This window comes from Plectropomus leopardus, chromosome 23 (genome assembly GCF_026936395.1).
Source record: "Plectropomus leopardus strain MGB_pleo_1.0 chromosome 23, ASM2693639v1, whole genome shotgun sequence".
Taxonomy (NCBI): Eukaryota; Metazoa; Chordata; class Actinopteri; order Perciformes; family Serranidae; genus Plectropomus; species Plectropomus leopardus.
This window is the reverse complement of record NC_142198.1, coordinates 4,446,210-4,473,837: the sequence shown is the minus strand read 5'-3', so window position 1 is coordinate 4,473,837 and position 27,628 is coordinate 4,446,210. Positions and strand designations below refer to the sequence as shown.

The 27,628-nt window shown below is 39.3% G+C and overlaps 1 protein-coding gene across 3 annotated transcripts in view; it reads right to left on the bottom strand.

The window, feature by feature from the left end:
* dock11 (dedicator of cytokinesis 11) overlaps positions 1-26,112 on the bottom strand; it is a 94,374-nt gene extending 68,262 nt beyond the window's left edge. Inside the window, exons 1-12 of one of the 3 annotated variants that reach the window (XM_088073953.1) lie at positions 25,834-26,112; positions 17,696-17,812; positions 14,950-15,039; positions 14,054-14,136; positions 11,918-11,984; positions 9,200-9,295; positions 8,577-8,711; positions 7,423-7,606; positions 6,384-6,463; positions 4,659-4,742; positions 4,308-4,448; positions 288-566 (exon numbers count right to left, since the gene is read on the bottom strand). In XM_088073953.1, the coding sequence (XP_087930079.1) occupies positions 288-566; positions 4,308-4,448; positions 4,659-4,742; positions 6,384-6,463; positions 7,423-7,606; positions 8,577-8,711; positions 9,200-9,295; positions 11,918-11,984; positions 14,054-14,136; positions 14,950-15,039; positions 17,696-17,812; positions 25,834-25,938 (1,461 nt within the window). In that variant the 5' untranslated portion in view covers positions 25,939-26,112. The remainder of the gene's footprint in view (positions 1-287; positions 567-4,307; positions 4,449-4,658; positions 4,743-6,383; positions 6,464-7,422; positions 7,607-8,576; positions 8,712-9,199; positions 9,296-11,917; positions 11,985-14,053; positions 14,137-14,949; positions 15,040-17,695; positions 17,813-25,833) is intronic. The other 2 variants (XM_042512384.2, XM_042512383.2) reach the window with 2 other exon arrangements.
* Between the last annotated feature and the right edge of the window lie 1,516 nt (positions 26,113-27,628).

The following is a 27,628-nucleotide window of genomic DNA, read 5'->3' as shown; positions in this document are numbered from 1 at the left end:
ACACCTACAAAATCGCTTTTGTGGTAGTTCCCACAACAATAGGTGTCACAAGCAGCATATCTTACCATGATGACACACACAGACTGACTTTGTCTAGCAGATTCCTTTTTTTTTCAGGAGATATTGTTGTTAAAAGATGTTACACAAAAGACCGGAACATTGCGTGATGAGTGTGAGTGATACAACAGTGATTCAGGTGGCACACATACCTCTCACAGGCTGTTCACTGTCATTGACTCAATGAGTCATTTCCTCAATCAAACAGCTAATCACGGCCATGTTCCTACCTGTGTAGGGAAGCGCAGCAGAGCCTCAGACACCCTCTGAAGAACCGGCAGGCCGTTCCCTTTTGCCGAGTCTCCGTTCACCATGACTCCACCTCCCCCTCCTGGCTCCCTGCCTCCTCCTCCCCCACCCTCTGTGTCGGATGAAGGAGATAGCTGGCCCGAGGTGTCGGTCAGCATCTCCCTGACGCAGGGCGGGTTGAGGTCAACATGAAAGTCTGCCGAGATTTTGCAGCTCTTGGAGACGTCGAAGAGAGCGAGGCTGATGAAGAACGGCTCCACCTGAGGATCAGCAGAGACAGCGTTTTTCACACTTTAATACATCAGCCAGGGTTTATGATAATCCTAGATTCATTCACTATATATCGCATTTCACGCTTTATTTCGCTTAATCCCTCCATTAAGAATTCACCCAAAATATGCATTTCTTCAGAAGTTTTAGGACTACATAAAGAAAAATAAATTGAGCCAAAATACATCAGAATAAACACTATATGATCATCAGTGATGTAAGAAGTATTCAGATCCTTAAGCAAAAGTACTAACACCACAATGTGAAAATATTTTGTTACTATAAAGTCCTGCATTAAGTAAAAGTAAGTAAGTATATTCAGGAAAAAGTATTTCAACAACCCGATGCAGAAAAATCTATTACTTAAAACCAAAATTCTATATTTTTAAGAAAGAAGAAAGAAAAAAACAACCATACAACTCTAAATTATTTAAAAACAAAAAATAATTTTAAAAAACCCCTCAAAACTCTAATTTATTTAAAAAAGAAAAAGACTTCAATGTTTATCAAAACAACTGGCAATTAATTTTGTCAACTGACTGATTGATTCTGATCATTGCAACTGTACTTGTATAGACTGTTAAGTGATTTAATAAAATAAAAAAAAATCTTATTACGTTTTTATGCAAACATCTTAATCTGTAACTTAACTAAAGTGTTCCGGTAAATGTACTGAAGTAAAAAGTTTCCCTCTGAAATGTTGTGGAGTAAAAGCAGAAAGTGACCTGAAGAGAAAATACTAAAGTGAAGTACCTAAAATTTGTAGTTAAACACATAGTTATTGTACTCTGTTACATTCCATCACTGATAATCATAAAAAATGTTGCATTTCTGTGTCTTAGGTTTAATTCCTATTTAGTTCATCTGTAGTTTGGGAGCAAATGTTGGCTCTACATTAGCTCGCCCACACGTTTCTCAATGACTGTGCGCTTCTGCCCAAATGGATGGTTCCTGCACGATGGACGAGCCAAATTCCATCCAATAAACATTATCAGAGACTGAGGAGGGAGAGGAGGGGAGGAAGAAAGGGAGGAGAGAGAGAGCGTGCTGCTTCTAAACCACAATTATGAGTCAGTTCCTTCTCCCAGCAGCCCCTCTAATGCACCAACTCAATGTTTTATGGCAACAGCAATCCACTCTGACAGCGGCGGTGCTCACACACGCTCCAAACTGCTGTCTCATGTTGCCAGGAGTTCCTCACATAGAGCACATCGAGGACGTTTCCTCCTTTATCAGACCCACTTCTTGCATAACCTAAAGTTTTTGTTTATTGGGAGCAAAAAAGTTTGTTTGCGGGCCAAACAACTTATTACTTTTCAATTGATTGTTGCACACAACTTCCCAATGTCAGGATAAAATCTTGTTTTCGATACAGTGAAAGACTAAAATGTGACCCCCCTCTCACGTCTCAATGTGAGCTTTCATTTTGTAAAGACTGGGGGTCTTGTAGGGTCTGTATTTTCAAGACTACAACAAATTTCTTTCCCATCCTGCTCCTAGTGGAAATTTTCAAACATGTCTGCGAAAAAAACAACAACTCTAGAAACAAAAGATTAAAGGTGTAAGGCAGTACTCTTGACTCTTGTCAATTCGGCATCAATAAAATCCAGAAAGATAAAAGCGTATTTGTCGACTAACTTTACATTTTGGATTTCGTCACCTCAGCTCTCGCGATCAGCCTCTGTTGGTTAGCTGTGTTATCTTAGTGAAAGGAATGAGAGGCAAACTGTTTAAAAAATGATTACTTCTCACTAAAATAAGTGCTGGCTGAGAGAGTCGGATACACGCTGAATCAAAAACAGACTCTTTTTAACTTCAAAACTTCAAAAACTTCACTAGTTGGAGACACCTCCATGTTTATTTTTACCTGATTTCCTGCTTTCTTTTTGGTGCTGGAGAGAGCGCAGCTATTAGTTGAAAACGTTCACGTCATAAAAAGTCACCATTTGCTGGAGCCAAGACTATAAACTTCTGACAATATCAAACATGTTTACTTTTAAAACGCAAAGACAAGAGAAGGGCTTCCTTAAGACAGCGCAGACTGAGTTTTATAACCACCCTAGACAAAAAGGATGGAGATCATGAGAGTGCGTGTCAAACGAGGTAAAACTCTGATCTGACTCCAACAGTGGAAATTTGTTTGCATACTTGAAAAGTCGTTTGGTGTGTTGTGCGCTCCACTGATTTCGATTATTTGGCGTAAAGTGGTCATAAAAAAGGTCTAGCTGTCTCAATACGTGGTTGTGCTGTTTTTTTGGTCTGGTTCTTTCCATTGCTTCCAGACAGGCCAACATGAATAATGAAGGTGTATTTTTTTGGGGCAGCGCTGCAGAGGGCGAGCGTGGTAGAAGTTGTGCAATGTTAAAAGCGGGAGTGTGTGTTGTGACTAGATAAGCTGAAGTACACACAGAAACAAAAATCACTAGAGATTTTTCTGATATTTTTGTGATCACCTTTTAAACCTTAGTTGGGTCTTTTAGGTCTAACACCAATGTGCCTATTTCTATTTTTAAATCTTGTTTGAATTCTGGGCACCTGTTAGCTCAGCTGGTAGAGCAGGTGCCCCATTTACAAAGGCCAAGTCCTTGTTGCAGCGGTTGTGGGTTTGATTTCAGCTCATTTCCCTTTACTGCATGTCATCCCCTCTTTCTAATCTATCCTATCAAATAAAGGTAAAATAAAATAAAATAAAATCTTGCTTTAATTTCTTTTATGAATATAAGGTCTTATGTTTATATAAATGGTGAGGAACACAAGGCAGTAGAGGTAGTAATGGAATCATATTATCTGAATATAAAATGAATCTTGAGGATCAAATCTGGAATAAACTGATTAAATGTATAATCCCACATTCAACAGGACCTGTAGCAATGCACACTCAGTTCCAGTGTATATAGTTTACTAAGCTTACTGAGTTTGGGATGGACAGTTATACACGAGTATGTAAATGCTTCAGTGTATGTGTGTGTCAGTGTAAGCATGTGAGCATATGTGGATATGGAAGTATTATATATTTGCTTTCACATTTAACAAAACAATGAGGCAAAAAATGGAAATGAAAATAGAGAAAAAACAAAACTGAAGATCCCTTGTTGGCCAAAGTAGTGCATTTTGGGTATTTATCTATGTGATTTTACAACCAGGAAGAGTGACCGTGTGCTAGAAGACTTGTTACTCTTACAAAAATGTGAATAAACCAAATACCAGACAACGTATTGAGGATTTATCGACATGTGTTGCTAACAACTAAAGTTGAAACTAACATATGTTACAAAAGGAAAGCTGACAGTTTTTGAAAATATTTGGGGGAGCTTCATGGACTTTTTGAAACAAAATATTGATAAAGATTAATAAAACAAAGATGGGCGTAGGGTCAGGGCAACTGGAGGCAGGAGTATTAAGTGTTATAGCCCATTTAAGATTTCTGTACATACTACTGTAACAATGTCTGTTTTTCACCTCTGCCTTATTTTTTTTTTTAATTATTTTTTTAATTAATTACTTATTTTTTAATTGTATTGTATTTATTTATTTCATCATTATTTTGTTGCTGTTTTTTTTGGTAAACAAAAAAAAAGAAATGCAATGAGCCTGTAAATTGTGCTATATCTGCATTACACAGGCATTGTAATTGTAAAAAAAAAAAAGGTATTTTTGAAGGTATGGTTTTAAAAGTCACAAATACATTTTTTTTTTTAAAAGACTGTTCTGGAAGTGAGGTAATGACATACATTGGTGAGGACGCCGTCGCCCTTCTCACTAACGCAGCCCTGGAGACTGAAGGTCAGGTCGTGGCAGCTGACCACGATCCGGCGGCCAAAACGCTCCTCAAATGGCTTCACATCTGGCTCGATGCCTGAGAAGTCCAGCCTCTGGATATCAGACAGGAGGGAGGAGAGAGGAAGAGAAGGCAGAATATAAAACAAAAAGAAGAGAAGAGATTGATCCAGTGGAGAGGAGGGAGATAAACGAGGATGCGGGCAGTGAAAGAAGGAAGAGGAGGAGAGACCAAATAGTGTGAATCGATAGTGAAATAAATAAATAATAAGATAAGCGCATGTTAAAAGAAACATGTTGTATACCTGTGTCTCAGGATCCAGAGAGAAAAGCTTCTGTCTGCCTTCGTTCCTGTTGATCTTATTGAGCTGGTCGGTCTCCCGGGCGTACTACACACACACACACACACACACACACACACACACACACACACACAAAGAGACAAAGAGTACTGTATGCACACTAAAATGTATTGGGCATTTGGAATTTATTTAGCCACGTTGATACCCCGCGTTCTTGCAATTTTAATTATGCCTTTTAGTTTGAAATATTTATCAGGCTAAAAAAATGATTCAAAAGAAAAGTAGCAGACTGAGTTGCCTCTCTCTGCTAGTTAACCAACACAGAATAAGACAATCGCTCAACAGACAAAAAGGAGGAGAAGAGCATCTAACGGAGACAAACATATCAAACCCTCAGGTCACGGTAAGAGCCCTAATCCATCTCCTTCCCCTCTTCTCCTCCCCCTTTGTTTCTGCTCTCGCTGTGACCAGCCTGCAGACACGCTAACTAGTGATCCTGAGTGTAGAGAGGGGGAAGCAGAGCTGGAGTGGCCCAGAGCTAACAGCAGTGAAGCAGCAGCACAGAGCACAGAGGGCTTTGTTGTCTGTGTGCAGCTCTGGGTTCACAGACATATGAAAACAGCACGCTCTCTGTAGAACACGGCTGCGTTCAGGCTCCGAAAACAGACTAAAACACGGAAAATACAACAAAGAGCTGCTCTTTTAAATCTCTTCCATCATGGAGATATCCATAAACAAGATTATACATTTGGTCTAGTATAAAAGCTCCGACTAATGTCTGAGAACAGATGTGTCATTTTTTTCTTTTGAGAAATGAAATATAGTTATATTAATAACACTGCCCACGAGGGATACAGACAAATACCATGATGAAGAAAAAAAAGAGAATACACTTGGAATACTTCACTTGCAAAATGATCATTTGTATATCAGTTCCTCACCATGCGTTGCCTTGAATTTGTAAAGAAAATTTGGTTATAGTCACTGAATGGACAACCTAAAAAAGGTGAACAGTCTTCATATACTGAAGTAATCTGCATCCACTTTTGACAACAAAACTATAGCAAAACATTAATTTACAAGCTCTCACACAACTCATGCAGTATAATACAAGTCGTACCATAAAACTCTAAACGTAAGAGGCACTGAGCTAAGCAACACACTACATGCAGGTCTACAGTAAAATGAGGTTTTATCCTGGCTGTTACTAGTCAATGATAGGTTGACGAGGGTAGGCAATTAGCTATTAAAACATTTTAAATTAGCATCCCTAATCTAGTTATATGCTCAGTACTTCGAAACAAATACAATTTGACTAAAAATTGTACAAAATAAAACATTTTAACACGTTTTAATACAAAGCATTTGAACAAAACGACATATCTTTGGAAAGCACTGAGCATATAGCCGGATAAATAAGGTTTGGATTATTCTGCATGAGTTACGTTTGAGTCTAAACTGATGTTTTGATACAGTTTTGCTGTTACATGTGGACTCCGATTACTTTAATTCAAGACAAATGTTTGACTTTTTTTGGATTCTTCATTCACCGTGGAGGCATGCAAGAAAAACAGTTTCCTTCCCAAATTCAAGGTAACACAGGGTGTGTAACTGATATACAAATGGTCATTCTGAAGGTGAAGTAGTCCTTTAATGATTCTGCACATCTATATCTCACCACCTCAGCCAGTCTGTTTGCATTCATTTAAATATATGCGTTCTTCTTACCTTCATGAGTTCAGGGTGTAAGCTCCTCCCCAGGCTCTCCAGGAGGCTCTCACCTTTACCTTGGCTGGCAGTGTCGTCGTCTGATTTAAAAGGGATGATGATAATAAATAAATGTCATCAGAATGCACCCAGTCTGACAAAAAAAAAATCACAGCATTGTTAATCTGATCCAAAAGAGCTCTGCACACTTTCTCTAATGGCTTCCTATGTGACTGTCTGAAAATCTTGTTTCCTAGATGGACAAATTAATATCTTACGGTCTACTGGCCTTTTTTTAAAAGAAAAAAAAAAAAGAGGCAGTTCACTCTCCTGCTGCCTCCCAGGTGACAGATGATGCACTGAGTGAACCCTAAGTGCCTCTCCATCTCTCTGGACGGCCTCCCAGTCCCTCATCAGCATCTCTGACCAAGCTATTGGATTTCTCTAGAACATTCTGCATAGTATATTATTATATATGAAAAAAAAGGCCCCATAGATTCTGGCAAGCCATCAGCAAACTGCATAAAACTGCTGGCATTCTTCCACGGCTCGGGACAAGCAACGAGTTCAACAATTCATCATAACTGCCCCCTGAAGAAAGACGCGCTTGAGAGAATTTTGGAGAGAAACTAAAGAGGGAAAAGAATAAAATATAACACCTGAAAACGGATTCCTGAGTTGTGATTTACCTGAAGATCATAGAATTTACAGCTGATGTGGAAGCTTATATCTCTCTGCTGGCAGCAACTATGGGTATAATTTTAAGCCTGTTTAATGTCCGTGTATCACTATAATATGGAAGCCATTAAAATGTCAAAATACAGGAATCAGACTTAAACTCAGGCAAGCTTTGGACTTCACTGCCATACAGAGGGATCACTTTAACCCTGGCTAACACTCACACAGGCCCAGAGGTTATGTTCAAACCTGCTGTTATTATCATCATAGCTAAACGGACCATACAGCAGCTATTCATAAGATTGCAAATAATAGGTTGACTGAAAGATGATCTGGACGTGTTTTTATCACGAGCGTTTTTGTTTTCAGATGTAGAACTCACCCAGGGCACAGTCCAGTGTCTCTGCACCGTTCCTCCTGTCCTGGCTGGCCTCGGCGGTGCTCTGCAGAGCCTGTTTCAGTGTGATCACCCAATCCTCCATCTCTGCTTCGCTGTCTGCAGCCAGGAAGTGGCTGTAGCGGTCTTGCATCTTCAGCTCGAAGCCGTTACGCCGCATCTTAGGGCTCTGAGGGGGGCAAGAATTATTGTATTTGATATTTTGTGAATTTTTCTTTAACATTTTCCCCAAAACAAAACACTTACAATATTAAAAGACCATCCTATGTGCCTTCAAGGTTAATATAATTTAGGCGACCAAAACATTTCAAAACAAGTCTATGGTGAGCGTTTTCTTGCACAGAGCTCCAAATGGACTCAAAGAGACAAGGCCCTCACCAAGCAGGAACCTTAGGGGCTAAAAAATGCTGTCACAATGGCTTCATCCTTTACTTTATAATGTCTATGAGTGTAAGCGTAACCGTAGCTGTCACTATTTCAGTGCTTTTAGTTCATGAAAATTTATTGCTTCAAAACAGCAGTCCACGAACTTATGGATGACGTCACAGCGGCTGAATCAATTATTTTCTAAAGATTATTGTTTCTTCTTATAATGGGTCATTTCTCTGTGAAAGCAATGTAAAGCTTTTGGGTGTGAAACATGATTTACATGACAAACACGCCATACTCCACAAGCCTCCACATTAAATCCACTTGCCCAAATTAGTTTCCTCCCTCTGCCCATTCATCTTCTGAATGTGTTCATCAAACTGAAAGCTCCCTGGCAGCCTCTCCGCTCAGTGCAGACCTGAATGAGGTACCAGCCTGTGCCATGAGCCAACAGCAGCAGCCCCTCTTAATCCACCAGAACGGGACTTTTCTGCCGAAGTCAATGGAATGCAGTAAATCTGTCCAATCAAGGCGGCTAAAAGCCTCTGGAGCGTGGCGAGACGAGGAAACACACTGACTTTCATGAGGATGACGACTTGTGCCAAAAAACTGAAAACTAACAGTGGGCACATGGCAAGATTCATCAACACGGGTTCTATTAAACCAGCAGCATAGCATACTGAAGGCCGAAGAGTTGATGCTGTAACTGTTATTGCAGTTTTTTCAACTGTGCATTTCATTTTTCTTTTCTTCCAGGCAGCCCTGTATACCTGAATGACGTCTATGCAGGAGTCCAGATAGATGGATCCTTTGGTTTCCTTGCAGTTCTTCTCATCCTTGTAGGAGTTGAGGATGTAGGAGCCGTCGGGGAGCTGAGACAAGTAGAAGTACCTCCTTTTGAACACCTGCGATTCACAGTGAAAGAGAGCAAGTCAGAGACTCATATCTAACAGATTATGGACAACTTCAAGTGTGGCTTCTTCTCATTGTGCCTACAAGTTTATCTGGGAAGATGCTGCAGATACTCAGTGTTATACATAATATTTAGACATTTTATTGATGACTTTTTTTTGACCAACCTGTTCTCATGCTTATGACTCTTTTCTTGTTTTTACTGTAAGTTTTATGGTGTATTTTAAATTGTACTTTATAAAGCATTTTGTCACCATTGTAAAGAACTGCAGTAGATTTGTATTTTATAGATGTAAGTGCTGATGTCAACTTAGCTGTTGACAATGACATAATTCTTGACTATAACATACAGTACAGTATGATGGGTTAGAAATATGCATAACAAAAAGTTGCCATCTGTTGTGAACTCTGTGTTTTGCTGTTGTTGTGTCACTTGTTGCTGTTGTGTGAATAACAGGCAGGAGGTCTGGTGGTGACTCACCCTCATGGAGACGGACAGGCTGCTGTTGATGTTGGCTTTCTGAAGCCAGCCCTGCTTCATGATGCCGCCCCTCTGGGAGCACAGCGATGATGAGTCCTGATGGACACAGACACAAATGCTGAAGATCGATCTTCAGATCGAGACGGATTTTATTGTGCAGGGTCATTCGGGTTATAACTGGTCATGCATATTATGCATCACAATAGAGGGGTGCCGGGCTGACGTTTTTTGAAGACTTCTTTTAAATGTGTGCCTGTCGCTTTGTATCATTCTGCATCCCCTCTCTAAATTCAGAGGTTTTTGCTGGTCTATGAACGCAGTGCAGGCAGAGCTCTCTAATGAGTTCTTTTTTTTCTGCAGCAGAAATTTATGATTCAGGCTAAGGATAATTGATCTGTCGCTCCATTCAGAGCTGATCAGATCAGTTTGATGGATGACTGGAGAAGCTGCTGTGAGTCAATGCAAACTTTTAGACCCAGTCGAATGAATTTTTAAATATTATGAATTTTTTAAGTACCAGCAAGAAATGGTCATTGATTACAGATTTAGTAAATTAACTATAATAGTCAATTAATTAATAACTTATATAATTATTCTGTTTCATGTATTACTGTATCATTTCTATTTTTATTTATTATATATTACTGAATGATTCTAGTTGTATCTAGTGTATATTTTATCTTATTTATTTGTCATGTTATTTTGTTTTTTTATTTATCAGTCATCTTTACGTATCGCACAGTATCTCTTGTTATCTAATTGTATCGAATTATATCTTATTTAATGTTATTGTATATCATCTGATCTTGTCTTATTTTATGTTATCCGATATTATGTAGTTTTTTCTTGTTTTATGTAATCTTATCTAATCTCATTTTATCTTATTTTATGACATAGTTCAGTCAGTGAAAAATGCCATCCACTCTAATCCCACGCTGTCCAGCCAAATCAATTTATCTGGAGAATTTCTTTAGTTTCCCATAAAGGGTTCATCATAACTTAGCCTCGGTCACGTCACTGCAGCCTTGCCATCCCATAACTATCATGGGACTGTTCATCAGCACCACACAAACAAAAATACAAGCATTCATCACAAGGGAATGGCCTCTCTCACACACATTCTGGTTGAGAGTGATGCATCCGGCTGCTTGGAGGAATGCACGGTGCAAAGGAGGGGGCTAATTAACGTAATGCAAGCCTGACACACACATCATAACAGTGAGTGGAGAGGGTGACGTGTGTATGTATGTATGTGTGTACAGCTGAGATGAGCCTAATGACACTGAAGTGGCATTTTGTCCTCTAAGCGTCATGCCTCTGCCTTCCTCTCCAGCTTCATCCTGTGATCTCATTGGCTGGCTCTTCTCCTGCAGCGGTCTGTACTTCCCTCTGACATGCAGCAGATAAGCAGCTGACCACCATGCATACACACCTCGCCACACCCTATCCACAATGGTACTTTGCATGGCCACCTAATGTCCCAGACTGCATTATTACTGATTTATTGTAAGGTCCTGTGGATGGTTGTAAAGGTTATATAAAGGACAGAAAAGCTAATATTTCTACAAACAAATACTCTTGTTACTTTACATGATCAGCCATCACAGCCTGAGATGATAGCACAGAGATAAGCGTGACAGTAGCGTGGGCCGTTTCGAGAAGTAATAAAGCCGTCTCCTCCCCACCCTCCTCGTCCTCGCAGCAGCAACGTTTATTCTCCTTCAATTAAACTCGTTCTGTCTATCCGCATCCGGCCAGAGGGGAGGAGGAGGATCGATGAGGGCTATTTATAGCATACATGAGGGTACTGGGTTCAGTCTCTGAGGGGTCACACTGCTGGGTGGACTGAAGGACTGACAGCCCATAAGTCACAGGGAATCTTCCAGCACCATTACCAGCTCTGTGCACGTCCACGCTGGGCCTGGCTGTTCCAAGTTTGTGTCTTTTCTCCATGATACAAAGAGATTAAAGTAATCATACTAACTTAAAGTCCTCAGATTATATCTGCCCCCCCATAGCATGCCAGGTGTTTCCCCAGCCATTTTCTAATTCACAATAAAAATTAAGTGATTCACACTGGGAATTGTATTTGTACTGAAGGTATACAGTACATAAGGTGCCAGAGTGCATAACACACAATTGATTTTGTTTGTTTGTAAAAACCCAGAAATGTTCTAAAATCCCAGAAACACCCTGAAATCCTAGAAAAGTCCTAAAAGCCCAGAAACATCCTAAAATCCCAGAAATGTCCTAAAATCCTTGAAATTTCCCAAAATTCTAGAAACATCCTGAAATCCTAGAAATGTCCTAAAATCTCAGAAATATCCTAAAATCCTAAAAACTTTCTAAAATCCTAAAAATGTCCTAAATCCCAGAAATGTCCTAAAATCCCAGAAATGTCCTACAATCATAAAAACATCCAAAAATCCCAGAAATGTCCTAAAACCCCAGAAATGTCCTGAAATTCTAGAAACATGAATGGGACATCGCGACTGGCCTCCTGTCATTTTGCAAAAGTTGTCCCCAAGTAAAGCCAGTTGAGTATCTCTGGATTTGAAGGGATGGTTTTTATTTTTATTGCACATCGCTAAAAGCTCTGCATACATGCACGCTGCAGTGTGTCCATAAAGGGCCCTCTGAGTCAATAGCGGAGCACTCATCCTCACTCTAGCTATCAATGTCTGTGATCTATCGGCGCTCGGGCCCCTTTCTACTCACCTCGTCTTTGGCGTCCTCGTCGATCTCGAACACATGTGCCGGCAGCTTGTCCGTCTTCAGGCCTTTGCTTTGAAAAGACAGTGAGTGAAAGTCAGCGGTCTTGGATAAATCAGCCCCCCCTCCCCGCTGTACTCCCCCTGTGGTGGTGAGGTCTGCTATCTCTCTTCACTCTTTGGAGAGTGTGCAACAAATCACTGCTTGCACTGCTTCCTTTGCTATGGATGTCCTGCATTGGTCAGTAAATTTTGTGCCACCTTTTAGATACAGTTGGTGTCTAGTCATAGTTAGAGGGCGTGGTCAGTGAGGGGGCAAACACTCCTTTCCCCACAAACTGTTAATGCAGGGAAAGAGCGGTTCTAAAACTTACATTTAAAGACACTGTTACATTTACTATAAATATGATGAATTAAACTTCCCATAGTATCAGTACCCTACAACCGTTAATGCTTTGATGTATCAAATTAGCATGTTTTAGTGAATGGCATGCATGTTTCCAGACATTATAACAGCACTAAAGTCAATTAACCACATTTTAACAATGTACTATGATGTTATCATGCTGCCATTTGCAACCTCAAGAACCACAGATCCTTAGAGGCTCACAACTTTTTTACCAGTCACTAAAAATACAGCACTGCATGAATGAAGCTCTAGATTATTTTTGTTTAGCCAGAAACAGTTTCAAAATCACCACTGCCAAACCCACTATTTAAATAAACATTTTCTGTGTATATAGCCAGCATAGCTTCAAAACTTACACGCTGAATTATAGGGGTGGTAATCACCAGAGGTTTCACAATACAATATTATCACAATACTTCAGTCACAATACAATATTATTGCAATTTTAAATGTTTTGCAATATGCTGAGTATTGCCTACACATATATTGAGATATATATATATATCGCAATGTAAGTCTTTTTAATCTAATAAGATAAGATTTCCAGTCTGTTCCTCTGTAATCAGCTTCACTGCAGCAAAATTAATCAATTGGCCTGAAAGGCAACTGATTTAATGACTCTGGTTGGCTACCAAAAGTTTAATTTGTTTTTATAATATTAATCATTTCTATGATGAAAATTCGATACTTGGCGTCCATGTATCAATACAATATTGCCATGCAAAGTATGTCCTTACTATGCTGTATTGATTTTTTCATGTCGCCCGTAATGAATTAAGAATGTACTTCAACCAGGCCAGAGCTGGTTGAGACAAACCAAGATGATTTTTAGTTTAGTTTCGAGATTTTAGCTTTATTTTGTTTCTTTTGACTTTGAATGAGGTGTGTTTTACGACGATAAAATAAGTGTTTATTTAAATGGAGTCTGGTGGATTTGAGGAAAGTGATTTAGGAGTTGTTTCTGGTTAAAAATGGATCTTACTCTTTAACAAAAAGGTCTATCTCTGTAGGGATCGTTTCCATAATGTTGTCAGACATTTAAAACAACAATCTAAGCCTGTCAGTGACAAAAACAAGATCTTTTATTGGACATATCAGCTGAAGCGCTTTCTCAATCCTGGATCAGTTTCAAACATTTTTATTCGTTTTAGCCACTTGGACACAGAAATGTGAGAAAATAGGGTCCAGGTTTAACTCTAGATTTAAATTTTTTGATCTGCAGAAAGCACACAGCAACTCTTCAGCATGGTTGCAAATGCTTTTTTTTCCTCATTGACGTAAAAGGATATGACGTTTTGTGGGCGTTCCCATAAATATTAAGTGTATCTAGTTAGTGCTTTTAAAAGATCTTTGGAATTTTAAGGGTATTTGGAAATACAAATATATCTCTCTCACTCCAATTCATAGTTCAAGTGGAGGTTGCAGTAATAAAAAATAATTTTCTTAGGAAGCTTTACATCAATAAAAATTCATAACATCTGGGCTGCAACCTGCTGTGTTGCAGAGAAAAATTTGGCTGAACTTGTTTTTTCGATTCATTTGCAGTATTTCCTTTCCTCTGCTGAGGGATCAGAGCTGCGTTCATGTACAGAAAGAGTGATTTGTTGCATGTCGTCATCCAGCAGACCCTCGTGAGCTGAGTAAATCTCTTGTAAATGTTACATATTTGGCTGTTGAGATGTTGTTTTGCACAATCTTTGAGCCCTTACAGGGTTTTTTTTTTCACTTCCTTACCTTGGCAGCATGCGGAAGTCACCAGAGTAAGCTTCATATTTGTAGTTGATTACGTGCCAGTCGGTGTTGTACATCTTGATGCACTGCCAAACAGATCGACACAGAGCAGGATTAGGGGCAGATAACGCAAATATAACAAGCGTGCCACAGCAGCAAAGTGACCTAGCTGAGCTCACAGTCCTGTCCTCCAACTGTGACTCACAGAAGACGGAGACTGTTCCAGCCCCAAATCAATCATTTATGATCTCAAAACGTGTGCTGTGACTTCTGCTTAACTCAAGATGGTTTTCATCGTGCATATTACTTTTTATTCAGTGTGAAACTGCGAGCAGAAACTCTAAATGAAATCAGCTGAAAGGATCTTTGTTGGGTAGATGCTGAGTAAGCCTGGATCTGTTCTAACAGTCCCTGGGACAGTTGTTTCCATGCTGTATCACAGTCATGAGAGCTGGCTGAGGAACACAGATTTACAGGCTGGCAGAGCAGCAGCGTGCATCCACATAAAGCCAGAGGAGTCTGTTTTTCATTGCTAATACAATATATCATCAGCACAATGTGTGTTTACTACTGGCCTGTGTATTCTGTGTTCCTTTTATGAGCTTCAAGTGACCACTATAAGCTGAATGTCATGAGGTCTGGCATGAAGTCATCATGAAAACATCTTAAATGTTTGTTAAGAACCCATTGCATTTAATGTCTGCTTTTTATTGAGCAGACTCTAATTAATGAAAGGAATAAAGAAAAGAATTAGTATCGACTATGAATACCGTAGCTCCATTTTTTTCACTCCAAAAACTCCTTTTATTCTTTTTAGAGAGGTCGACTGCTACAAATGTGCTGTTTGAGACCACGTGCGGCCAAGTCGTACACATGGGACTGATGCTTTACTGGAGTACCTCTTTGGCAAACAGACTCCTGGCCTCCCGCTCAGCATTCTGGGGCACCGAGGGAACAACAGTCCTTCTCTGCCGCAAGATCTGGGACTCCTGCGCACACACACACACACACACACAGTGAGACACATATTTAAGGTTGTACAAATAGTTTGAAGCTTAGAAGAATCATTCATGACATTACTATTCCAATTCTAAATCAACATTTGAAGTTTGTGCAGTAGGGGTCGACCAATATTGGTTTATAAGGGCCAATACCGATACCTATTATTAGTACTTAATGAGATCAATAACTGATATTTGGAACCGATATGCATTTACAATGAAAATGGAAATATTCCTGTTGAAATCAAGAATTTGTAATATAACAAACTCAAACTCTAAACTTTGTTTAAATGCAAATGTAAAATCAAAAATGAAACTTTTGACATCATATATATAGCAAGTTTCCAGCAACTTTTTTAATAAAGTTCAGTGAAAATTTAAATAAGAAATAAGGTAAGTAAAAGTTCCTCCCACTCTGGCACTTTCTTGGCATATATTGCAGACTGCCTTACCTGGTGTTGGTTAGGTGGAATACACACACTTTTTCATTAATTAATTCTATCTGTGATCATTAAAATAAAACGCCCCTACACGTAATCGGCAAAATGCCAAATATCGCCCCGATAATCGGCGACCCTTTCTGTGCCGTTTCTTTCTTGCATGTCTACTCATTCAGTTAACACGTGGTATTTTTGCACAGCTGCAGGTAAAGATTAACCTAGACTAATTTAGGGGTGCACAGATTTACCGGCTGAATATCAGGATCAGCCAGTATTTGGTGCCATGGTCCTGTTGGCGAATATGATGACATTCACTGATGGCGATGGCTGATGTTTTTCACAGGCTAAAAACTCAAGACTAACAGCATCCTGTTGTCCTGGAGACAATTTCAACTCATCTGGGACTCACCCTGTTTTTTCCCTAATAATTTCACAACATAAACAACAAATCTGTGTTGAAATCTGCAAGGGGAGAGCTTGTTAACATCAGCTGTTCCCACAACACTGGCTAACGTTAACTACAAGTCTTAAAAATGTTTTTAAAGAGATGTCGATCACTTATAATATTTTCTGATAAGGTTTAATGCTAGCCAAGACGTAGCGTTTTATTTAAAACATTCTGAGGGTGTTTTGGTGACGTTGAGAGGTGACAGATCATAAGATGTTCTTTTATGAAACGCTCCCACACTGTCACACGAGAATAAAGGAAGAACATTTTCAAAGCAACACTCAGAACATGTTTTCAGGAAGTTATTAAGGCTTGAGATTACGCAACATTTTTTTAAGAAATGTTCCTGTAATGTGATATGTTCACAAAAAAACAAAAAAAAAACAGTTTTATATTTTGCTGATAGAAAATGTCATCCTAACTTCAAGAAAAAACATTCTGGGAACCAAAAGAAAGCTTGCCGCTACAAACCTTACTAAAACATTGCATTGTGCCGGTCTTAGAATGATTTAGAACCAAAAATGTCAGCATTTTTGTTTTTATTTTATATATTATTTTCCTTTCTATTGCTTTATTTCCCCTTTCTAGTAGTAAAGAAGTAATTTAATCCAACGAATCACTTTAGTCAGACAGAGGATTTTGTTTCCGGATTGTTAAAGAAAATTTTTAGAGTGACACTGTCCTAAAATATGATGACATTCCAGTGTCACTCAAAAAGCTAGCAGAAGCTTTGAATGTAAAAAAAAATGACATGTGGTACAGCCCTACACATAGCAAAAACAAACATGTATACAGTATATGACATGTTGGTTATGGCAGTTCTTCATCTTCCCATCAAATAGTAACGTAGCAGGAAGCCACAAACAGCATGAGAAAGTGGATGAGAGAAAACAGAAGGCACACATAGTCAGGAACAGATGAGTGTCAACAGATGGGGAAAAAAAAAAAGAGAGAGACACGAAGCGAGACGTGCCACTAAACTAAACCACATGTGTTTGAAGCTGCACCAATAAATACAGAGCAGAGGTACCTGGCCTGATAGTGTTTGATTGGTCAGGCCTTTCTGGACCGACCCGTAAAGAATGGAGCCTGGTGTGCTGGGGTTGAGCAGTGATTAATGATGGGAAACCTTTCTAGAGAGTGATATTTTATAGCTCTTTGTTCCCGTTTGACCCGCACAGCTTTACAATAAACTAGAATTACCACCTCACGCTTTAATGGCTCCGCACACGAGTAAAGTTTTACCTAAAGTTTTCAACCAAGTCTGCAAAAATATGGATGCCTCACACGCATCTTCCCCTGCAGCAGCAAAGAAGATCTATATAATAATTATTTCATTGTTAGGTCCACGTGAACGTTTGTGCCAAATTTGAATACATTTCCTTAAGTAGTTTACAGATGTCACCTTCTCAAGAATGAGACGGATCCAGCTTCACAGTGACCTTGACCTTTGACCGCCGAAATCTAATTAGTTTGTCCTTGAGTCCAACTTAAAGATTGTGCCAAATTTGAAGGAATTCTCTCAGGGTCTTCCTGAGACATTGCATTCACGAGAATGGGATGGACGGACATATTGACAACAAAATGGATGTACTGATGTACGGTTGCACAGACAACCCAAAAAGATAATAAAAAGCTGACAATATGGCCGTTTCCTGTCTTGAGTAGAAGGACTACGACTTCATCCTGTGCAGTAAGATGAACTGGGTGAAGGCCAGTATGAGAGGACACAGGGGGACAGAATGAGGGGACTCACCGAAACATCATCAACAGGGCAGAGCAGCAGGTCCCGGTGGGGGTCGCTGTGGATTTGGGCCTTTCTCTGAAACACCACAGCTTCATAGTCCAGAGGTTCGATAATCTTTGGCTGCTCCTGAGAAACGAAGATGGACAGAACACAAATACATGTCACATCAAATAAAGAAACTTATCTGATCACGTGTTCTGATAATTTTGTCTTTACTGCAGCTCTTGCAACCTCCACATGCCCCTGCTGTTTGAAAGCAGTTACCAAGGGCTCGCCCTCGGATCTTTTCACCGCCCATGCAAAAGCAGAGCTGCAAAAGATCGAAGGCACAACCACAAAAGTTCAGAGGACTGTCACAGACCAGTGCAAGGAAATGATTGCTCAGAGAGTTGTGGGTGGATGGGAAAAAAAGGTAAAAGATGACGAAAGAGAAGCAACTGACAACAAAAAACATATGCAAAGATAGAGGTTAGATAAAGTATGTGAAATGAGCAAATTATGACATCTGACTTGATAATTATGTGCTGTCAAATAAAGCTCAAGTGCTTGACGAGGCATGTGTAATAACGAAACAAAACACAAGATATATATCACATGGCACATGGCTAAATATCAAAACTTCCTGTTTTGAGTTTCATAGAGAAGTGGAATATATAAAATCAGACTCTGCATTATGTCTTAAAGAGGCCTACAAGCTAAAACCTTGCCTTTCACAACTGGGTCAAGATGTGATCACAAGTACAAACCCAAACCACTTGGAAAGATTGAGAATTAATTCCCAGAAAGTGCCACTTTAAGCTCAGGCTAAGCAGTGAAGATGGCGATGAATAGCTAAGCCAATAAGCCTTGGCTGAGCAGCACCGAGCAGAGGAAACCAGACTGTATGGTTCTGATCAGCTTCTGTGCTGCACTGCTGAGCTGCAGCACCAGAGGCTGGAGGCGGTACGTGCACGGCAGCTGACATACTGCTTAGAGAACAAGCACAACAAGCACAGTGGGGAGATGGACTCTGACAATGTCCTGCAGCTGGAAGAGTACAACTGAGTCATTTTCCAAACTGTTTTATTTCCATTAAAGAGCTGTCCAGGCAGCTGAGATCCAGAAGTTACTTTTCCTGCCACTGTGTGAGCAGGCAGGGTGAGAAAGCCAGCCATAAAGTTATGCAGTAGTTTGGCTGCTTCCTTTTTCCACCTCTGCCCCTCTCTTTATACTGCCACCCCTCTGAAACTATCACTGTTTATATGTGCAGCTATTCAGTAGTTCTGGAAACATGCAGTTTTATGTGTCTGGTGAACCATTTAAAGGGACAGTTCACCCCAAATCACGAACACATATTTTTCGTCTCATCGGTAGTTGTGTTTATCAATCTAGATTGTTTTAGTGTGAGTTGCTGAGTGTTGGAAATGTCAGCCCTACAGATGTCTGTCCATCTTCTTGCCAATATAATGGAACTAGATGGCACTCAGCTTGTGGTGCTCAAAATGCTAAAAAAAATAAATTTGAGGAAACTGAACAGCAATGTCTCTTTCCAGAATTCATGACTCATTAACTCAAGATAATGTTATAACAAATCATAATGAAGCAGTGTTTTGTTATCATGCAACAAGCCCCGACTTTTAACTCAAAGCTAAAAACTTTTTTCTCTCTCTCTGCCTACTCCACCCACTAACGGCTGAAAACTTTTTTTTAAACTGGATTTTATATCATTTTAAATCATCTTTCTATCTTCTTTATCATCTTTTATATCTCTTTATTGTAAATCTGTATCCTTTATTATGTTTTATATTTTACTACTATTCATACCACATGCCTGCGCATAAAGGCGTTCTTCTACAGTATAAACAAACAAGAAGACAATGGAAAACACACGCTTGAGAACCAAACTTGTTATTGTTGTCCTACTCATGCACGGCTATTTGTTTGAAACATAGTGTGCATGCGCAAAGTGCGGCCGTGACATCACCGTTCTCACAGAATGTGTGCATTTGCAGTAAATGGCGACAGACGGGCTGGCGTTATCAAAAGATTACACTCTGGAACCTGGTTTCAAAACTTTTTTTCAGGTACCCAAATGCTGTTGGCGTGTGAACAAAAGGTCAAACCGCAACAAAAGTTTAACGTTCATGCAAGAAACGTTGCCATTTCAGCAGCCCATAAGAATGATATTTCCAACACTGCAACTCACACCAAAATAATCTAGACTAATAGATAATGCTACAGGTCAGAGAGAAAATAGAAAAAAATAGAAAATATGTGTTTTTGATTTTGGAATTGACTTTCCCTTCAACAAGGGTTCCCCCTTTGCCTTTTTAGGATCTGATAACATATTTTTTCAATCACCCGCTCATTATGAGCAACAGGGACCTTCATGAACACATTTTTCTGAGATTCTTTGTGTATTCAGAGGATTTAAGCTGCTTTAAAGATGGAAAAACAATTGAATTCCACACTGTCTGACTGTTTATATAATACACATCAGCTTGTTCCACTCCTTAAAGCTATACGATGTTTACATTTAGTGAAATATTCAAACCCAAGACTCCGCATCTTCAGACATGTTTGGTATCTTTGGAAAAACCTCTGCAATCTCCACTAGAATTTCAAAAAGAGCTGTGGTTTTGAACACTGGCACCACAGTAAGGGGTTAAACCGTCCTTCTTGAATATCCTGGTATCTGTGCACTAGCCAGTAAAGGAAAGAAAGTTCTCCCTTTCAGTGTTCTCCAACCAATAATTTGGCCAGTGGTGAAATAAGCTGGTTACAAGTACATGTTCTGCACAGATTTTTCCACCAGACCCCGACTTTCTCAGTTGTCTCCACGAGACCACTAATCTAAATAAAAACTTCCCACTGATACTTATGAAATGTTAGATTTAGTTTTTGCATTTTCCTCTGTTATGAAGCGTCACTGTTGTTTTTTTACAGTGGGCGACCTGCAGTAAAACACAACACCTCCGAGTCTGCTGAAAGCATTACACACGACTGTGCCGCCCATGCACCCGAAACAGCAGCTCTGCTTCCTGTCATGTGCAACAAGCTGAACCGCAGCGCTATAAGTCAGGGGCTACCGGCAGCGTAGTGGCTCTGACTGCAACTCTGATCATGTTACAGAGAAAGAGAGAGAGAGTTCTGCTTTTACAGAAGAGGAAAGAAGCTGAAGAATCACAAGCAGGCAGCTGTAAAGCCGCAGTGTCACTGATTGAGAAACGCACAGAGAAGCTAAACGTGGCCCAACACTTGGGCGTGACTCTACAACGCAAGCACTTTCTCCTCTGGCTGGAGAAAACCCAAACAACAATCGCTGACTACAAAGCAAGTCTCCCAGTGTGCCTCCAAGGGACCATGATGATGATGATGATGACGATGTTAGCAACAGTCCAGATGTCTGTGTCCCATTACACTCCAGCAGATGTACAGTGCTCCAACACAACCAGGTGGATTTTATCACATTGGCTAGGGAAGCTCACACTAAAACACAATGGATGAGTGCATACACACTGACATGAAAGTGACAGACACAGTGAAGCAGCTCCACTGTCCCACAGCTGACCCCGCTAAGTGCTCCAGTCTGTGTGTATATGACACACACAGCGGCTCGTTCAATGGAAGAAAAGAGCCCAGACAGCCTCTTTTATCCCTGTATTAATCCTGTCTATTCCAAACTAAAATTACCGCCTTGTGGTCGTATGCCTCCGCCAACCAGGCAAGTTCCAGCTTACATCCATGCCTGCACACACTCATGTAGCAATGACAGCAGATGGTGTTGCAAATATGGATGTTGCTGCAAAAAAGCTACAAAATCGAGGACTGCATGTCCTCATCAAGATATAAAAACTGTAATCAATAGCAAAAACTTTTTGAGATCTTTTAAGAATCCCTTCAATTGTTGGTGTTTCCACTCTTTTTTTTTTAAAATGAGCAATTTGAAAATGTTCAGAAAGGTAGGTGTAGGGAAATACTCCTACCGCAACCTCGACTTTTTACCAACAAAATCTAATCGGTTTATCATTGAGTCCAAGTGGATGTTTGTGCAAAATTTGAAGAAATTCCCTCAAGGCGTTCCTGAGAAAATGGGATGGATGTGAGTTCACAGTGACCCTTTACCACCAAAATCTATTATTTATTTTTCATTTATTATTTATTGTTGAGTCCAAATGGATGTTTTTGCCAAATTTGAGGAAATTCCCCCTTCTTGAAATGTTGTGTTTTTGAGAATGGGATGTCACTGTGTCGCTGGCACAGAGGCATAAAAATGTATTATTATATCAATAGGGCTTTTTGCTGCTTTCACAATAATAATGTTCAGAGAGAAAGTTTAACACTGAATTTAAATCAAATTATTTGTTTTCCATTGTCCAAAACATCTCTTTACAATATACACCGAAATTCAGTGAAAGGAGGTTTCTATGAATTTAAAAACCACTGGTCTAACTTAATATTCATGACTTATTTAATTGCAAATAGCTAACTAGAAGTGTGTTGCTGTCATATAAAATCAATCTATCCCAAAACTGTTTTACAGAAAACAAGAAAAACTTGCTTAAAATTTGTTGCAGTGCATTTTTTTGTAATTATAATAGATTTTTTTTTTTTTTTTTTTTGCCTAAAACACATACCAAAGCATACCAGCTGATCTAAACAGAAAGAATGACCAAATATAGAGATGTATGTTTTCACTGCATGGTGATGTGGCAGCGAGGCTTGCATGGAAGGGAGAAATGTCAACTTGACTCAGCGGAGCACTCAGACATTTAATCCACAGAGGGTGACATGTTCACTGAGTAGACACGCCTGACATGCAGTCTGACATGAAGTCTGACATGAAGTCTGACATAAACAATCATATGAAGGCTGATGTATCTCTTAAGATAGACATCTTTAAAATCTTTCATAGATAGAATCTTGTTTGCATCAGCGCACAATTTATTAAATTGAACCCAAATTAGCCGGATTCACTGAACATTTTCACTGCAGATATTTGAACTTTAATAGTGCAGGTGGAAGTAATGATATTATAAACTGGCTTTGTTTCTGGAATTACTGTTCAGTTCAATTCAGTAATTAATTAGTTATTAATTAGTGATTATATTGACACATCAGAATTTCTGGCGTAAAAAGCATCTCTTCAACTTTGGTCTCAATCCACATTTTTATCTCCCAAGATCGGGAACCACTTAAGGCTGTAACTGCAACTAACAATTGTGTTCATTGTTCATTTTCAGCTATACCACAGTGGTTTCTACAGTGGCCCTGAGGATCAAAAAACAACAACATTTCAGAGAGCACAATAACATTTCAGAAAACACAAAACCAGACAACATTTCACAAAATACGAAATTTCATAAAACATAATATTACGTGACAGCGCTTCATATATGTTGTAGTTTTATGGGAAATGTTGTGCTTTCTAAAATGTTGATGCTATTTTGTGAAATGTTGTGTTTTCTGGAATATTGTTGTGTTTTGTAAAATGTTGTTGTGCTTTGACCCTCAGGGCCACTGTAGCTTTCACTTATAGGAACCGAGTAATCCACTGAATGATGACTATACGGGCACTTCCAATTATAGGGTTGAGAATTACGTTCCCAAACACTGTATGTAAAAGACCACAAAACACAGGACTTTCTATGAACTCTAATACGAGTAAGGAAGAAGTGATTGCAGAATGATGCAAATGAATACTACTTAACTCAAAGGTTGTTTTTTAAGTAAAAAGAAAAGCCAATGCTCTTCACTCTGCTCTTTCCTTTTATAAAACTGTACAGTATATGACTTTCTGCCTAGAAACACGTAAAAGCACTTTGTTCCCTGGAAAATCTAAGAACACAGGCACGGAGGGAGAGACTCAGAAATGAGACTGACTTTCTAGAGAATGACCACACAAACAGTCACACAGGAAGCATGGTCACAGCATGCCTGAGGGAATCCCCATGCACCCTCCACAAAACGACATTTGTTCTCACATCCCAAGCCAACCATGTCCCACAAAAAACAAATCAGCCCGAATCTGCTACTCTAAAACCAATCAGAACACATGGCTGCACACACAAACACACACTCTCACCTCTGCTACGGAAACTAAAACTTTATCACATGATTATTACGCTTAGTATCCTCTTTGCGTCACACTCCTCTAGATGATCATCATAAGACTTAAGCCTAATAATCCCAAGGGGACAAGAGTTTATCTCTTACAGGAAACTTCTACAGCTCTGCTATTTGACTTTGTGAATACTGGAGCTACACCACTTCTCTTGTGCTGCTTTCAGACACCTATCACAAGTATTTAAAACTTCAAACCATGAGAAATTTGGTGTATATTGTACAATACAGTAAGCACCTTGGCAAGAAATGTTGAACAAATTGCAAGAAATCTGGGGATTTAGAAAAATGTTTTTAAAAGCTAGGGAAACCATTTAGGGGAAAAAATTAAAAAGCTAGGGAAAAACTGCATTTCTAATTATCATTATCAATTTTTAAGCACTTTTTCCAGGTTTTCCTTGTTTAGTTTAAATTTGATTTTCACATTTTTCGTTGATTTTTTTCATAATTTTCAGGTAATTTTCTTGTATTTTTAACTAATTTCTTGATATTTTGGGGTCATTTCCTGTTTTGCTAATTGTTGACTTCTTCCCATGTTTTTGAAAAAAATAAATTAAGCCAATTTGCTCAAGTTTTAGAGGGTTAACCCCTTAAAAACTAGACTGACATCTGTTTTCTTGTGCTATGTTCAGATACCTTTCACAAGCAATTTAACCATAGAATACTGACAAAACTGGTTTGGATTGGCTTTTAAAACTATGGTTAAAAAGGCAATGAGCAACTTGGCAAAAGATGTCCCAAAAACTGACAGAAATTAGGAAAACCTTAAAGTGAATAAACATAAAATAAGTTTGTTTGTTTTGGGAGGGGGTTAAGCCAGAGAGAGAGAGAGAGAGAGAGAAATCCCCTTTACAAAATGGGGAAATGTCCAGGAAACTACCTAATAGTAACTGTGTGTTCAAAATGAATAACATTTATTGTTTTTGCATTTTCCCGAGGCAATTTTCTTGTTTGATTTGTTATCATTTTTTTTCTTTTTAGGTATTTTTTTTCTTACAACTTTTTACCTCTTGTCAATTAGCTCCTTGCCTGTCTCCCATGTTTTCCAGAGCGATCAAGCCAGTTTTCTCAAGTTTCAAAGGGTTAAACAGCCAAAGATGTGGGACTGCTGTCTTGAGGGTTGAAGTTTGTCACATAATGAGAAAGTGGAGGAGTAAGCAGATGGTTTTAGTTAAAACAAAAAGAAAACAAGTCATCATCAGGCCAGCGTCAATGTGCACTGACACTAAGACAAATGTCACGCCTCAGACATGGAAATAAATTCACACACACACACACACACATACAGACACGTACACACAAATGCCGCATCAGCAGGAGCCTCAATCTCAAACCACTGCGCCTAATCCCTCATTATTGCAGTCTGTTCCAACTATCAGCCACCAGCTATTGGTTCAAAAGGAGAAAAATAAACCTTTTGCTTTGCACATGTCTTTAGCAATATGCATCATTTAAAGAAGCATGCTTTTTTTTGCATAATGTGGCCAATTTTCAGCAGAAATAAAGAGACACACACAATGCTCCAGTGCAAGGACAGTGAGTGAGGGAAGCCATGCCGCAGCTGTCCAACTGGCACCGCTCCTCATCCGCCAGCACACAAAAGGAGCCGCACATGACTGAAAAACCATGTGTGTTTCAGGACAATGTCACACTATTTTGTAACGCCGGCAATTTGGAAAACCGAGCCAACATATGGGAGTTGAATTTCGCGGCGTATAATGGCTCCAAAATGACCCGTCTTCTTCTTTACACAGCATGTAGCGCTGCCAGTTACTAAATTGTTTCAGTGCATTCAAACATACCAGCGCGGCACAGTTAGCTAAAGGTTAAATGTGACGTACGTGGGAAAAAATGGGAAAAACGGAGGTAAAAGAGTAAAAATGTGGTGAAAATTACACCTAAGAAGTAAAAAATAAAAATAAAATAAAATAAATACACCAGCTTTACTCCCCAGGGGCAGCAGAGGGGAGGGAAGTTACTAGCTAACCGGTTAATTCTCCTCGTTAGCTAAAATGAGCGCCCGGTGCTCAGACAGCTCCACTCACCACCAGGTCCACGGAGCTCCTCACAGCCTCAGACACGCTCTGCCGGACTTCCGCGGCCGTCCCGGGTTTGCTTAGCCTCTTTGTGAATTTTCGCACCTCCGACATCGTTTTCCTCGCGTTAAAATCCACTTCGTACGTCCCGGTGTGAGCGCGAGCATGCCGCGGTACCGGACGGAGCGGCAGCAGCTGCGTGTGACAGCCAGATGTGGGTTGTGTTGGAGGTGAACCAGCCAGCGGTTCGCGTCGCGAGGCGGGGCTCGAGCGTGCTGCTGATGAGAGGAGAGCAGAGATGGGGGAACAACGCGAGATGCTTCACTCTGAGCTACTTCCGTTTCCTCTAAATGGAGCGGAATTAAACAAAGATCGTCTAGACGGACAACGGAGTGTGCGTTAACCTGACAGCGTTTATCTGTGCCAATATCAAAATATTAAAGATGATTCCTTAAACCATGAATAAAGCAAATAAAAAAGTATAGTAATAATAATAATAATAATAATAATAATAATAATAATAATAATAATAATAATAATAATAATACATATTTACAATATTTTAAAAATGTACCTTTTGATGTTTTAAATTTTAAAGTTGAAGACACAATCCTGGAGCTAAAAAAAAGTCTGGTTAGTTTGTGTAAACATACATGAAATATCACTATTTTAAGATCAGATTTATTTATTTATTTTAGTTTAGTTTATTTTTTTAGCGTTCATCATGCCTGAAGTATCCAGGGACCGTCAGAAAATTTAAAATCCAACGCTAACCTCTATTTCAGTTTTTGGTTATGATAAATGATATAATTTTGTACATTCTACAAAACACAGCCATGTAAAGTTCTATGCACTTCCTCTTAGCCAAAATAATAAAAAAATGAGCCCATCCCAAGTACTAAAAACATATTCCCTTATACGCCTCTCCCTTTTTGCACCACTCCCTCCCCTCTCATAAATAACACACAGTCCCTTACTAGAGTTACTTCTCAACTGCTGTGACATGTGATGGAAGTCAGCTTTTTAACAGCTTGAATTAGAAATGATTATGCATTTTTTTAAAGTGCTAAAACAAAATATCTTAACAGTGTTTTAGATGAATTAATGTGTGTAGCTTTAATTCTTTAATTTAAAAAAGTTGCAGGCCTTTGTTGTGTAAAATTTAAGAACAGCAAAGCAGAACAAGGGCATTTGCTGGGTGTACAGCATGTCTGATGGGAAATGACCTGTCAAAATTGAAAACATACTGCCATCTTGTGGATTAAGCCCCAAACAATAATAGAAAAATAATATATATTACATCGGCTGGACTTTTTGTTATGGGAATGTTTTGCTAAACATGAATATGGCTGACAGCAGATACATTTAAACCAAATTGACTTTTTTTGGTGCTTAAAATTATTACAGTGTGTATAAGTGAGTCCCTCTATCATATTAACCCTTCCATGTCAGAATTAGGGCTGGGGTACTTTGCTTGGGGGCCACTTTTGCAAAATGACAGGAGGCCAGGGGTCAGTCGCAGCAGCTCCATACTTGTTTCTAGATTTTAAGATGTTTCTAGAATTTTAATACAATTTTTAGGATTTCAGGACACTTCTAGTATTCTAGGACATTTCTAGCATTTTAGAACATCCCTGGGATTTCAGGACATATCCAGGATTTCAGAACATTTTACGGATTTTAGGATGTTTCTAGTAATTTAGGACTTTTTGAGTATTTTAAGACATTTCTAGGATTTCAAGACATTTCTCTGAACATCTCTGGTATTTAAGGATGTTTCTTGTAATTCAGGACATCTCTAGCA